The 15,783-nt window shown below is 38.7% G+C and overlaps 1 protein-coding gene and 1 non-coding gene across 2 annotated transcripts in view; one reads left to right on the top strand and one right to left on the bottom strand.

Moving 5' to 3' along the window:
• Positions 1–15,783, bottom strand: part of ENPEP (glutamyl aminopeptidase) — a 101,252-nt gene that overhangs the window by 70,116 nt on the left and 15,353 nt on the right. The window contains exon 3 of the mRNA XM_066386942.1: positions 15,465–15,596. Coding sequence (XP_066243039.1) covers positions 15,465–15,596 — 132 coding nt within the window. The remainder of the gene's footprint in view (positions 1–15,464; positions 15,597–15,783) is intronic.
• On the top strand, positions 7,888–7,963 carry TRNAP-GGG (transfer RNA proline (anticodon GGG)). Its single transcript has one exon. It is a non-coding gene; the product is annotated as a tRNA-Pro (tRNA).

Here is a 15,783-nt window from a genome sequence, read left to right as displayed (position 1 = left end):
CTTGACTGTTGCACTCTTATGAGGAATCCCATTTATGCCTTAGATAAGTGGCTTTGTATCAAAGACTTCCTTATTTGTATACTGGTTTAAAGGCTTTAATTTCTACACTATAAGATAAGGGATTCCCTCTCTCTCTCTCTCTCTCTCTCTCTCTCTCTCTCTCTCTCTCTCTCTCTCTGTTCCTGAAATTAGCATTGCAGATGAGAAGCAGCCAAGATGGTGGAGTGCTGAAGGAGAAGCCAGTTTATGCAGAGTTTGTGCAGAAAAGGAGATGGGGAACAGAGGTGAATAAGGCTGGTGAGGTAGAAACCTTTGATTCTAGGAATACTCGGATAAATCAGTGGCTTTGGGAGCCCTGAATGGAAAGCGAAGTCTTTTCCCACTGTGTGTATTTCTTGTCTGCCAGGTGCAAGCTAGGATAAAGATGATGGTCCACCAGTTCTTGGCTCCATTGTTTCATTATCGTCCGTCCGAATCAAATGCGAACCTGCATGGGCCAGGCAGCTGTGTTGGTGGCCACGGCTACTGGCTTTACACAAATGTATGGCTAATTTTGGCTTTCACTTAGGCACACATCTGATCCATCTCTTCTTAGAAGCAAGGACAATGGAAAGATCAGTAATTTAAAGGACAAGTTCTAAAAGGGCATCCCTTAGATTGCCAGTGCTAGCTAACTATTCTCACTTCCACTGGGTAAAACTGACATTCTTGTTTTATTTGGAAAAGTAAAGATGTGATCATATTTATCTCCAAAGGCAACACAACTTACTCAATTATCATCCCAACATTATTTGAGATTTTTGTTTTTTATTTATTTTATTTTTAATCTGTCATACGTGGTGGTACCTTTCCTCTCTGCCCTCCTGTCCTCCTACAATGTCATGGATTTTCCAAAAGGTTAGAATTTCCAAAACTAATAATCCAGCTGGTGGCTACTGAAAAGAGCAAACGTAATTGCCCCATAGGAAGTTTAAACCATTACATTCATACAAGATTATCATGTTGTAAATGGAGCTTCTCAAAATTTTTCATCTGTGAGCTAATGTGTCAAAACTCCCTCAGGGTTTCTACCACATCTGTTCCCTGCAATTAAAAACTTCAGGAAGGCAGCTTCTCTTGACTCACTCCATTGTTGTCTACACACTCTGTACTTCAGTGTTGCGCATAATGTATAGAGAGTGAGAGGGTTGAAAAAGAGGAAGAGCCTGACCTGTGGTGGCGCAGTGGATAAAACGTCAACCTGGAAATGCTGAGGTCGCCGGTTTGAAACCCTGGGCTTGCCTGGTCAAGGCACATATGGGAGTTGATGCTTCCAGCTCCTCCCCCCTTCTCTCTCTCTCTGTCTCTCTCTCTCTCTCCCTCTCTCTGTCCTCTCTAAAAATGAATGAATAAATAAAAAATTAAAAAAAAAAAAAGAAAAAGAGGAAGAGGAAATAACAGTGAGGCCTCCCACCCCACATAGAGCAATGAGCAAGAGAAAGACAATGAGCTTTTTTCATCAAAATCTTCTCACTTTCTATGACAGAGGCAATATAATCCAGTATCTCTTATTCTCTGTATTTCTGTTGTTGGCAGCAACAGTAGTGCAGAGTCCTTTAACAGGATTGATATTAAGGTGAATTCAATCAGGATAAAAATGATCTCTTTCTCTTTTGTTTCTGAGATACACAATTCCCCTTCTAGAAGTATGTTCTGACTTTACAGTCTGGCCAGTTTACATATCACCTGTGAGCTATGACTCTTACATTGAAGGATCAAAAACCATATTTTATGACCATTGCTTTTTATCAACTGAGCTGAACAATCACAGAAAAGTAACCTCATAACATAATTAGCTAAAGTATATCTATGAATGTGTCCTATCTGCCTTACATCACATTTTTATTTTTAAGATGTTGCCAGCATGCCAGTATTGTCTGTTATTTCAAGTTTCAAAATACTTCATGTGGCATTAGTTTAACAGCAGAACACCTGTGATGTTTATATTTGGTGATTTTAAAAAGCCTTCTCCTCTCTGCTGGCACCTTCATTTATCCTCAGTTCACCCTTTGAGCTCTCTGACCTCATCTTCAGCCCAGGCTCCATCTGTGTCCCCTCCCCTTTCTGTGGGCTTTATAGAGGGGACAAACACCCCTCCATCAACTGTTAAGCCTCAGAACTTCTGTCCACAACAAAGATCAGGTAATTACCCTTGAACTGTCATCATTTTTAGTAATAATTGTTGTCTTTCAAATTTACGTGCTTGCTTTAACTGAGATGACTTTTTAAAAAAGACATGACTACCAGAAGGATGGGGATGTGAGGGAGGGGTGAAGGGAAAAGAATAAAGAGGGACAAATATATGGTGGTGGGAAATGATTTGACTTTGGGTGATGGGTCAACAACATAATCAACAGTTCAAATGTTAAAGAAATGTTTACCTGAAACTCATGTACTCTTATTGATCAATGTCACCCTGTTAAAATTAATTTTCTAAATAAACTTTTTTTAAAAAAGAGAAAATATAAATAAAAACAAAAATGTTTTCTAAATAAAATTTAAAAAAGAAAAGAAAAGAACAATAAAAAGGATATGATTGTCCACATTAAAATGATTTAGAGTGAGGAAGTAGAAATGTATGTATAGTTTTTTTGCTTCTTACCTCTTAAAAGAGTCATATATGTTTTTATTATTCAAGAACTCTATTAAAGGTTAAAAATAAAGTTTATACATAAGATTTATAACTTTGTGAATTAACTTTATATATAAATACGAAGTTTGTAAGACTTCAAGGATCTAACTTATATGCATATATTTAGGGTTTTTGTTTTTTTTGTTTTTTTTTTTTTTTTACAGAGACAGAGAGAGAGTTAGGGAGAGGGATAGACAGGGACAGACAGACAGGAATCGAGAGAGATTAGAAACATCAATCATCAGTTTTTCATTGAGACACCTTAGTTGTTCATTGATTGCTTTCTCATATGTGCCTTGACCGTGGGGCTACAGCAGACTAAGTAACCCCTTGCTGGAGCCAGCGACCCTGGGTCCAAGCTGGTGAGTTCTGCTCAAACCAGATGAGCCCACACTCAAGCTGGCAACCTCAGGGTCTCGAACCTGGGTCCTCCACATCCCATTTGACACTCAATCCACTGCACCACTGCCTGGTCAGGCCATATATTTAGTTTTAAAAAGAGTAAATTTCCTAAGCAAACTGAATTATTGAGATACACCACAGATAAATACCATCAGTCATATCTCAAAACACTACTGTCAGTTGTAAAAATTTGGTGCTTTCTAAAGCCCATATTCAACTGATTATTCTTCTGGGAGATAGATGTGTTACTTCGCTTTATCATTGTTGTTGTTGCTACTTGTCTCTTATCATATTGGAATCTACTGTAAAGAATGGTTTTAGAATTCTTAATATTCTCCTTTCCATTCAAGTATGTCCAGGACTTTGAGAAATTAGATTTAAGTTCTTTCTGATTGATGATTTGGTCACTGTCACTCCCTTTATGTGTCCCTCTGACAATGATGATTAGACTCACTAGATCTCCTTCGCTTATGAAGCCACGTACTTCCATAAGTCCAATGATTATTAGGTCTCTAAAACCAAAACCAAGTAGAAAGCCCAGCAGTGTAATCATTATGATTAGTTATTAGCCTTACTGTGTACTTAAAATTTTTTCCAGGCAATATAGGCTCTTTCATATAATGTCTCACTCTACACATCAATTCTGTGAATTTGACATTAGTAATAATAATAATAAAATACAATATTTTCATCCTGATAACTTTACTGCAATCCTTTCACTAGTCCAACTTCCACATTTATAAAATTGAAAGAGCTATGAAAATCAAATGACCTTTTATATGTTCAAAATTAACCAATTTGGCAGTATCATCTAACCTGAACTGACAAGAGTTTTTTTTCCTTCTGTCTTTGAAAATACTGCTGCAGAAATATTACTGTTTGATTAGAAAGCACTGCCCTAGATCCCATAGTAGTTAATAATACAGAGTATTTTTTCTATATTACTTTGCACAAATCTGAATTCCAACATTCAGCTAGCCACAAGGGTTTTAAATAAGATTGTAGACCTCTAATTAAAATTTTAATTTGAAGATTTTTTAAAATAAACGTCCTCATTGTATACATGAGAAAAATAAAGTCTAAGGCAGAGCTGACATTAGAATTCAGTACAAAGTTTGTTTTCACTATATTATACTGCCTCTCCTCTGTTTCTACCACTGCAGCCTGACTTTCTTTAGCTACAAATAGGATCGCAATTGTACTTATCTCACAGAATTCTTGTGAGCATTAACTAAGCTAATGCCTAAGCAGTGCTTGACACGGAAGAATTCCATGTGTCCCATCAAGAGTATTGGTATCATTAGAGATAATACGTAGAATTATTCATCTCTATGATTTTCTCTGTCTGTACTGCCACATATGTTAGTAATCTCCACATTGCAGTATCCACATTATCACTAGAAACATTAGGAGAATGCAGGAGAAAAAAAGGAAAAGTTAAATTTTGACTTCCAAAATATGCTTTTTATGCCCACACAATAAATTTGAAAACCAAAACGATTTGATTTGCAAGAGCCTGTTTGGAAAGGCTTTTTTAGCAATGAAAACGGAAAGCCAAGAAAAAAACAAACCACACAGTGTATGATGTAAAGATAGATTGGAAAGGGTAGTCTAGATGGCTTTGTCTCAAAAAACTAGATGAAAGTCACCTGGGCCAGGAGGGGGTAACAAGGTAGATGGGGCAAGAATCTGGAAGGATGTGTTAGGGCCTGAAGCAAAGGTGGATTAAGGTCGATTGAGGCCCCAGGCGTAGAATAAAATATTGGGCCCCTTGTCATTAGAAAAAAGGGTGAAGTTGGGGTTTTGCAGGACCTTTCAGAAGTCAAGGCCCAAGGCGCCTGCTGGGTGAGCCCGCCATTGAATTCAGACCTCTAGTCTTAAGTAAAGATGGGGTTGAACATGAAAAGACCATGTGCACAGAAATGCATCAGCTAGCAGAGACTGCCAGCCACCACTGTCACTATCACCCTGGTCAGAAGCTGGCCAGTGCCTGCAGGATTCCCACCATCACTGAAGGTCAGCTGTACTTGTCTGCTGAGCATTGATAAAGGTGACCACCGTCCAGGTTTTTCTAAGAATGTCCCAAGTCTGTTGCTTATCTGTTTATACCTCTTGTCATAATTAATAAGTAATAACACCTCATTATTTATATTTTATAGATTATAAAATGTATAGTCACTTTACCTATCAACAACAGCCTGCCTTTCTACTGCTCATCACCTAGCAGAATTAGCACCTGTTCATCTGTTGAAGTTTCACAGAATCTCATCAGAATTGTTCAAAGAGTCACATCCCTCTAAATGGCCTAGGGCAGGGGTTGGGAACATTATTGGCTGAGAGAGCCATAAACACCACATATTTTAAAGTGTAATTCTGTAAGAGCCTGTGTACATTACGCATTATCCAATAAAAATTTGGTGTTGTCCCGGAGGACAGCTGTAATTGGCTCCAGCCACCTGCAACCAAGAACATGAGCGGTAGGAAATGAATGGATTGTAATACATGAGAATGTTTTATATTTTTAACGCTATTATTTTTTTATTAAAGATTTGTCTGTGAGCCAGATGCAGCCATCAAAAGAGCCACATCTGGCTCACGAGCCATAGGTTCCCGACCCCTGGCCTAGGGTGTTGCAGGACCCCTAAAGCTAAAGGTAAGGGCTTAGATTTGGCATTCAAAAGGATGGTATGAGCAGAAAAAATCTGAGAACCTACTTGGGTGACATTAAACAGTGGAGACCACCTTTGTTTCATATCTCTATTGAGTACAGATATCTTAGCATATTTCACTCCCTTCAGGGCTTAGCATCTTCCTTCTGCACATAGTAGGTGCTCAGTAAAGACCTATAAAACAATATGATTGAAGGAACCATCTGTTTCATTATCAATGCTGAAGTAGCAGGATGGGAAATAGAAAATTTTGTATTGTTTTTAATTCTATACATGTATATTTAAGGTACATAATTGATATTAATGAATATATCAATATTTTTAATTTTACAAGTTTATGTTCTTTGAAATATTTTTTCAGCAGTGGGAAGAAAGTTGAAGGAGAGTAATACTTGGTAGAGAGAAATAGTAATACATTATATTTTCAAGTTTTGTTTGTGACTGCCTTATCACAGGATTGTGATATATTTTTTCCAAATTTTAATTTTCCCCTGACCCATAGACAAATTACAAATATGCACAGCCTTGTTTTGATGTTTGGGTGAATAAAACCTTTTTTTGTTGTAACTATGAATATTGAAAACATGTTCAAAACTTCGAGTTCAGAACTCAGCAGATACGAAGAGCTGTTTGTGAAGAGACCAGCATGTTACTTAGGATATACAAAGCTTTTTTTTTTTGGCAGCTTACTTTCTCTTTAAGTCAAATTTGTCTGATGCTTGATGAGTATCATTACTCCAGGAGAAGTTTTTAAAAAACAAAAATATAAACATTTAAGAAATCTAACTTACCTCATAAAACTTTATACTATTTTTTTTTTTTTTTGTATTTTTCTGAAGCTGGAAACTGGGAGAGACAGTCAGACAGACTCCCGCATGCGCCCGACTGGGATCCACCCGGCACGCCCACCAGGGGCGACGCTCTGCCCACCAGGGGGCGATGCTCTGCCCCTCCAGGGCGTCGCTCCGCCGCGACCAGCCTGGGGCAGAGGCCAAGGAGCCATCCCCAGCGCCCGGGGCATCTTTGCTCCAATGGAGCCTTGGCTGCGGGAGGGGAAGAGAGAGACAGAGAGGAAGGAGGGGGCGGGGGTGGAGAAGCAAATGGGCTCTTCTCCTATGTGCCCTGGCCGGGAATCGAACCCGGGTCCCCCACACGCCAGGCCGACGCTCTACCGCTGAGCCAACCGGCCAGGGCTATACTATTTTTATTAATATTTTGTTTTCATTTAAAAAATTTAAATAAATATCATTAGCAATCTTTTTTTTCTTTTTTTTTTTTTTTTCTTCATTTTTCTCAAGCTGGAAACGGGGAGAGACAGTCAGACAGACTCCCGCATGTGCCCGACCAGGATCCACCCGGCACGCCCACCAGGGGCGACGTTCTGCCCACCAGGGGGCGATGCTCTGCCCATCCTGGGCGTCGCCATATTGCGACCAGAGCCACTCTAGCGCCTGAGGCAGAGGCCACAGAGCCATCCCCAGCGCCCGGGCCATCTTTGCTCCAATGGAGCCTTGGCTGCGGGAGGGGAAGAGAGAGACAGAGAGGAAAGCGCGGAGGGGTGGAGAAGCAAATGGGCGCTTCTCCTGTGTGCCCTGGCCGGGAATCATTAGCAATCTTTTATGGCTTCCTAAATTAAATATTTTCTGGAGAAAATTAGAGCCCTTAATTTAGAATAACTCTTCCAGTAAACAACAAAAAATTTAAAAACTCATAGAAAATGTTATGAAAATAAAAATCATTCAGAGCTTGACCAGGCGGTGGTGCAGTGGATAGAGCGTCAGACTGGGATGCCGAGGACCCAGGTTCGAGACCCTGAGGTCGCCAGCTTGAGCACAGGCTCATCTGGTTTGAGCAAAAAAAAAACCTCATCAGCCTGGACCCAAGGTCACTGGCTCAAGCAAGGAGTCACTCTGTCTGCTGAAGGCCCGTGGTCAAGGCACATATGAGAAAGCAATCAATGAACAACTAAGTTGTCGCAATGCGCAATGAAAAATTAATGATTGATGCTTCTCATCTCTCCATTCCTGTCTGTCCCTGTCTATCCCTCTCTCTGACTCTCTCTCTGTCTCTGTAAAAAAAAAAAAAATCATTCAGAAAACTTAGCAAATACACACCAAAAATGTCTTTCTAAAATAATAAGATAAGGCCCTGGCCGGTTGGCTCAGTGGTAGAGTGTCAGCCTGGGGTGCAGGAGTCCCGGGTTCGATTCCTGGCCAGGGCACACAGGAAAGGCATCCATCTGCTTCTCCACCCCTCCCCCTCTCTCCTTCCTCTCTGTCTCTCTTCCCCTCCTGCAGCCGAGGCTCCATTGGAGCAAAGATGGCCCGGGCGCTGAGGATGGCTCTGTGGCCTCTGCCTCAGGCGCTAGGATGGCTCTGGATGCAACAGAGCGACACCCCAGAGGGGCAGAGCACCGCTCCCTGGTGGGCATGCCGGGTAGATCCCGGTCGGGCGCATACGGGAGTCTGTTTGTCTCCCCGTTAACAGCTTTGGAAAGATGCCAAAAAATAATAATAATAATAATAAGATAAGCCTATGTTAGAATAGCTCTGAGAGTAGAAAATTGCTATTAGAACATGACAAGAGTTGTTGCAGGCAAGATCCACTGATGAATGTGACAATGACAGGTCAAAACTTTAAGGAGAAATAGGATATTTACATAGCTGTTAATATCACTTTCCATGTATTTATTGATTACTGAGGTGACTGTAACATATTCATAAATTCTTTGATAGTCTTCCCTCCAGAAAGTGGAGCTTAATTCCCTTCCTCTTGGGTGTGTGCTGTACTTAATGATAGCTTCTAACAAGTAGAGCCAGGAAAAGAAAAATAGTAATTTACAATGAAGAACCTTGCAGATATCACCTTAACCAAGTGATCAAAATTAGCATGACAAGTATTAAGTCATTTTAATAGCATGCGTCCCTATATGATATGAGAAGAAGGGTACTTTACTTCTGCAATACTTTTCCCAAATTCAAAACCCCAGTATAATCACGAGAAAACATCAGACAAACCCAAATTGAGGGACACTCTACAAAATGTCTGACCAGTACTGTTCAAAAGTGTCAAGATCATTCAAAACACAAGGGAAGAGTGAGAAAAGCTCACAGATTGGAAGAAATTAAGGAGACATAATGATTAAGTACAACGTGGTATCGTCTATTGAATCCAAACAGAAAAAGAACATTAGCTAGAAAAACTGGTGAAATCCAAATAAAGTAGTTAATAGTTTTGAACATATTATATTAATTTCTTAGTTGTGATGAGTGATTGATAAAAGGTTATGTAAGACTTTAACATTGAGGGAATCTGGATGAACATTATTAAAAAACCCTGTTGTATCTTTGCAACTCTTCTGTAAATCTAAAGTTATTTCAAAATAAGAACTTTAAAAATATATCTGAGTACTAAAATATTATTTTTTTCTAATAAGACTATTTTCACATAAAAGATGCATAAATTTAAAAACTTAAAATAATCCTAAAAAATAAAGTGTATATATAAATCTAGGACACGTGAATTTTCTGCCCTTGACCAAATTTTCCAATTCAGACAAACAATGAACTAAGACAGAAGCAAATAAAAAAACATAGGCAAGTAGGAAGGATTCATTCATAGGTATAATTCTAGGTGCAACCATTCAGAAATCATTTTATAAGCCCTTTTGGGAGAATGCACAATATAATCTCTTTCACTGAGTTATGAAAATTAATATGGTTATAGTATAAATCTAATTAAATGGATACTTTCAATCAACATTTTCTTAGCGAACAATTTTTACCAACTTCCTCTTCTCATGAAAGCCAAAAGTTGAAGTAATTTCCCACAAGGTAACTGCTCCCTTTAGCACATTCTTATTTACAGAAGATATAAAGTTTTCTACAATCAAATGCCCCTCCCCCAATTCAAGACTTAAATAGAACTTAACTGTTTTTCAGGACAGCATCACCTTGCTGTTTAACTTGTCTTGAATTTGGCTCTTAGGAGACTAGCGCAAAGTTAAAAATTCTAGCAAAGTTACTGAGGATGTAGTTCAAATGTACCTCAGATAGCATCAGAAAACTAACAATTTAAAATAATTTTACATATGGTAATATGGGTACTCTTCCCTTTTCTTATTTGCTTTATTCCTTCTAAATTTTTATAATGTATGTGTATTAAACTTATAATATAAAAAACCTAAAAATGTATTAATAACTCACATTGTTCTGGATTTGAAAATAGATTGCAGTGAAGCCCAATGGGAGATTTTGAGCTGAACTGTCTAGTTATTAACATGCCAACTGGGAATATTGTTTTCCAATCTAACTCCTGAAAGAGCGAAAGAGCACATTTTTTTTTTTTTTTTTCTGAAGCTGGAAACGGGGAGAGACAGTCAGACAGACTCCCGCATGCGCCCGACCGGGATCCACCCGGCACGCCCACCAGGGGCGACGCTCTGCCCACCAGGGGGCGATGCTCTGCCCCTCCGGGGCGTCGCTCTGCCGCGACCAGAGCCACTCTAGCGCCTGGGGCAGAGGCCAAGGAGCCATCCCCAGCGCCCGGGCCATCTTTGCTCCAATGGAGCCTTGGCTGCGGGAGGGGAAGAGAGAGACAGAGAGGAAGGAGGGGGCGGGGGTGGAGAAGCAAATGGGCGCTTCTCCTATGTGCCCTGGCCGGGAATTGAACCCGGGTCCCCCGCACGCCAGGCCGACGCTCTACCGCTGAGCCAACCGGCCAGGGCGAAAGAGCACATTTTAACTCGAGTTAATTCACATAATCTCTCTACATTGTGTACACTTCAGAGTATTTTGATTTGTTTTTTTTTTTGGGGGGGGGGTAGTAGAAGTCAATGATTTTATTTATTTTAAAACACTTAACCAATCAATTAAACCTGAAAAAGGGTATTAGGTGTAGATTCCCTGTCAATAGAGCTGTAAAAAAAAATCTGTCAATTGCTGGCCTCAACTGTTGTTAAATTACTGTTGGTTGCTCTTCGGGTTACTGTTTTTTTTCCAGGATTTAATCAAAATGTAATACAACTAATATTCAAAAAAAGAAATATGCAAAGTTAAAAGTGTTCTGAGCTACTTTCCAAACTCGCTTACCTTTTTTCTTAACAATTTTTTAAGACTGGGTCCTCAAATCTAATTTTTCTCATGAGCAACAAGGATATTTTAATATAATGAATAGTCCAACTATTAATATCGGATATACTCTCTCCAAGTAAACAAGAAGAACAAAGGGATTAATTCTGTATTTATTAATGTAAAGAACTCTAGCCAGAAGGATGAACATACACAAGAAAGTTTAATCAGAGTATTATAGATTCTCGGATTGCACAGTATAATCTTATTATGAATAGTTGGTGATTAATACTGTCAGAAGCAGAGTAAATAAGAATGGTCTTTTGATTCACATAATTTCTACTAAAAATGTTGTATTACACTATAGCTACCTAATTTCTTTTTTGTTTTTAACTGGCAAAGTAATATAGAAACTTTGGGTCAAGATGGTGTAATAAATGGAAGCTTTGAGGTACCCTCACTGCAACTAACATACAAAATAACAGATGCAATTTAAAAAAAAATTGAAAACCCATGAGAATACAGGGGAACCTTGGGTTACAACAGTCTTGACATAGGATGTTTCGAATTTACAATGCTTACTCCCATAAAAACTTAAAAGTTTCGGCTTAAGTCGTTAATGTCGTACTTACGGACTACATAGGCAAACTAGGTTGGTTGTGCCCGGGGAAGAATATGCAGTAACCTGGCATATGAGTGAGGGCGTTGGTGTCCTCCAGTACGCTTACTGACGCCATTCTGGACTATTAAAAGTATAAGCATTTCTGGAAAGCCACATGCAAAAGAATGAAACTCGACTACAGTTTGTCCCCTTGTACTAAAATTAATTCAAAGTGGATCAAAGACCTAAATATAAGACCTGAAACAATAAAGTACATAGAAGAAGACATAGATTCTAAACTCATGGACCTTGGTTTTAAAGAGCATTTTATGAATTTGACTCCAAAGGCAAGAGAAGTGAAGGCAAAAATAAATGAATGGGACTATATCAGACTAAGAAGTTTTTGCTCAGCAAGAGAAACTGACAACAAAATAAACAAACAGCCAACTAAATGGGAAATGATATTTTCAAACAACAGCTCAGATAAGGACCTAATATCCAAAATATACAAAGAACTCATAAAACTCAACAACAAACAAACAAACAATCCAATAAAAAAATGGGAAGAGGACATGAACAGACACTTCTCCCAGGACGAAATACAAATGGCCAACAGATAAATGAAAACATGCTCATCTTCATTAGTTATTAGAGAAATGCAAATCAAAACTACAATAAGATACCACCTCACACTTGTTAGATTAGCTATTATCAATAAGAGAGGTAATAGCAAGTGTTGGAAAGGCTGTGGAGAAAAAGGAATCCTCATCCACTGTTGGTGGGAATGTAAAGTAGTACAACCATTATGGAAGAAAGTATGGTTGTTCCTCAAAAAACTGAAAATGGAACTACCTTATGACCCAGCAATCCCTCTACTGGATATATACCCCCAAAACTCAGAAACATTGATACATAAAGACACATGTAGCCCCATGTTCATTGCAGCATTGTTTACAGTGGCCAAGACATGGAAACAATCAAAAAGCCCTTCAATAGAAGACTGGATAAAGAAGATGTGGCACATATACACTATGGAATACTACTCAGCCATAAGAAATGATGACATCGGATCATTTACAACAAAATGGTGGGATCTTGATAGCATTATACGGAGTGAAATAAGTAAATCAGAAAAAAACCCAAGAACTGCATTATTCCATATGTAGGTGGGACATAAAAACGAAACAAAGAGACATTGACAAGAGTGTGGTGGTTACTGGGGGGGAGGAGGGAGAGGGGAAAGGGGAGGGGGAGGGGCACAAAGAAAACTAGATAGAAGGTGACGGAGGACAATCTCACTTTCGGTGTTGAGTATGCAACATAATTGATCGACAAGATAACCTGAACATGTTTTCTTTGAACATATGTACCCTGATTTATTGATGTCACCCTAGTAAAATTTAAAAAAAAAGTGTAAGTGTTTCATTTAGGTTAAGTTAGGGTGTGTTTCATTCTACACCGAAATTTGGGTTACGTCACTGTCGTAGGAATAGAACTGTGTCCTAACCCAAGGACCCCCTGTATAGGCATCTTCATGGAGTTGATAAAATACAAAGCAGTGGGCAGGAATTGAAGTAGAGGCTTATTAGGCTGTAGTTTTAGAAGGAATTAGAAACAGGTTCTAAGGGGTCTGAACAAGGTCATGCTTTGTAAATCATGTTTTTAAACTTTGAGTACTAGTTTTGATTGTTTTCTTATAGCTTCTTTTATTTTATTGTGACCATATCTTCTTGAATCTCTGACTGCAATAACTAAAAGTTGTGTGTGTAAATGTTTAATTTTGTATGATGTTCTTTGGAATTATCTTTTGTTTTCTCAATTATCACCATTTATCCCCACTGTGTCTTGAATTCCCCCCCCCCCCCCCGTTTTCTACATATACCTGCTTGTCTTAGGCTATCTGTTCAGCTCTAAAAATACGGGACTGTGAGTCTGGTATGGGTTCTGCTGATATTACATTAAAGTAGGTTTAAGGAGACTGTGAGTCTGGTATGGGTTCTGCTGATATTACATTAAAGTAGGTTTAAGGAGTTTTTTTTGTTTTGTTTTGTTTTTGTATTTTTCCCAAGTGAGAAGCGAGGAGGCAGTCAGGGAGACTCCCGCATGCACGCCACTGGGATCCACCCAGCATGCCCACCAGGGGGCAATGCTCGACCTCTCTGGGGCATTGCTCTGCTGCAGCTGGAGCCATTCTAGTGGCTGAGGTGGAGGCCATGGAGCCATCCTTATTGCCCGGGCCAACTTTGCTCTAATGGAGCCTTGGCTACAGGAGGGGAAGAGAGAGAGAGGAAGGAGAGGGGGAGGGGTGGAGAAGCAGATGGGTATTTCTCCTGTGTGGTCTGACTGGGAATTGAACCAGGGACTTCCACATGTCCAGCTGACACTCTACTGCTGAGCCAACCAGCCAGGGCCTTTTGTTTTGTTTTTTAATCTCTCTGGAGTTACAGATTATACTGGGAGCATTTGTGCTTGGGTGTTAACTACAGGATTTCAATTTAGATTGAGAAGGGAGGGAACTTCCTATGGGAAAGAAGTGGAATTTATGTAAATTTCCATTTACACTAAATGCCTTAAAGTTCTAACTTAAGGTTCTGTTCAACTTTTGAGGCAAAGAGCCCCAGAGGTTTAAACAGGAGGGAAAACTCTGGCTACCTGTCTTCTACAGATGGGGCGGAAAGAGGGGCACCTGTTTGGCTCAGCTCCAAATCTCACTTTCACTGAGTTCTCCTGAGACAGTCTCTGGTGAGTATCTAAAGAGAGTTTGACTTTCTGTTCCTCCCTTATCAAACAAATGTTCAGAAGATAATATATTATGACAGTATTATCTTCACCCCACTCAAAAAAAAGGAAAACTGTGATTTAAGACTGAGTACTATGCACTCAGCTTTGATAGAAGAACCATTTAAGAAATATTTACCACTTAAAGGATATTTGAGGATCTTTGCCAAACTATATTTTCCATTACCTCATTCCAAATCCCCTATATACTAACATCCATCATTAGAGCTCAGCTAACTAACTTCCACAGGCTCTAATGATTCACTTAGAATAGCTACACAGCAATATCTCTTAGCCAATGGTAGTGCTCTTTACCACATCTGAAAATCATATCAAAGCAACATATGTGATGAAGAAAAGACTACAGTTGGATGTGTCACGATGGTGTACAACCCCTTTGTCTTTCAAATTCTCTTTGAAAAATGAGCATTAATTAATTTGCTATAATTTGGATATGCTATAAGCAGCATTATGAAAACCCAGGCTTAGGATATCTTCATAGCAACCCCTTCTATACCAATATTAAGGTAAATTTCCCTGGGAGATAGTTTCACAGGAAATAGAGAAATCCTTTTTTTCCCTCGAGTGATTGGTGAGGAAATAAAGATATTTTCAAAATATAACATTTCAGAAGGCATTGCCTACTGAGTGATCTTGAACAAATTACAAAAAGTCATTAAATTTTAGTTATCTATTCTTCAAAATGGAGGTAATGACTTCTTTCTTACAAAATTATATCAAAAAGATTATGATATATATATGTATATATATATATATATATATAGAGAGAGAGAGAGAGAGAGAGAGAGAGTAACACAAGGTGGAATTATGACTAAGGAAGTATGTAAGACATAAGCAAATAGAGGCCTCCAAAATGAGAAAAATGATTAGGTATAAAATATTTGTTTTTTTAAAAGAAAATTATTTCATTAGTCATTCTCAGTGCTTAGTCATTCAAAGGGTATTAATATATCTTTGGTTTCCTCCCACCTCTCTAGACTATATGGGACCCCACCCAAACACATACACTCAACCACTTTACTAAATAGCAGTGCACAAGAATTTGAAACTACTCATTTCTATGTCTGTTGTGTTTATTTTTCACCTGCGTCTTTTTAATTTACATTTTTCTGTGTTGTTCAGTGTACCATCGAGCTCACAGACCTGGGTAACTAAGAGGATTTTCTAGTCTGTTGTATGAAAAAAATTCAGAAAGTAGAAAATGAAACACAAATTCATAAGTAATGTTTTTTTAAAAATATAATGTGACTCACAGGTATTCCATTCTTTGACTGTCTCTTTATGGGGTGAAACTGATGCACAGCAAAGCACACCAGGTAAGTGCTCATAGGGACAGACTTCATGAAAGTTGTTCGATTCCATTTATCATCCAACGACTCCTCTTTCTATTGGAAAAAAAAAAAGAGATAATCTTTTATTTATCAAGAGACCAATCATGTACAAATAATTCCTCCAAGCCTGACTTTTTACTCAGAAGTCTTTTGTCAAAGCTAAGGGATAAAAAAATTTTAACCTCTAAATGGTGATGTTGAGAATACTAAAGGAAAGTTTATTTTATTTTTAGTACTGTGA

Source organism: Saccopteryx leptura, chromosome 5, assembly GCF_036850995.1.
Source record: "Saccopteryx leptura isolate mSacLep1 chromosome 5, mSacLep1_pri_phased_curated, whole genome shotgun sequence".
In the NCBI taxonomy this organism is placed as follows: domain Eukaryota; kingdom Metazoa; phylum Chordata; class Mammalia; order Chiroptera; family Emballonuridae; genus Saccopteryx; species Saccopteryx leptura.
Note: the sequence above shows the minus strand (reverse complement) of the source record. Positions and strands in the feature narration are given on the sequence as shown.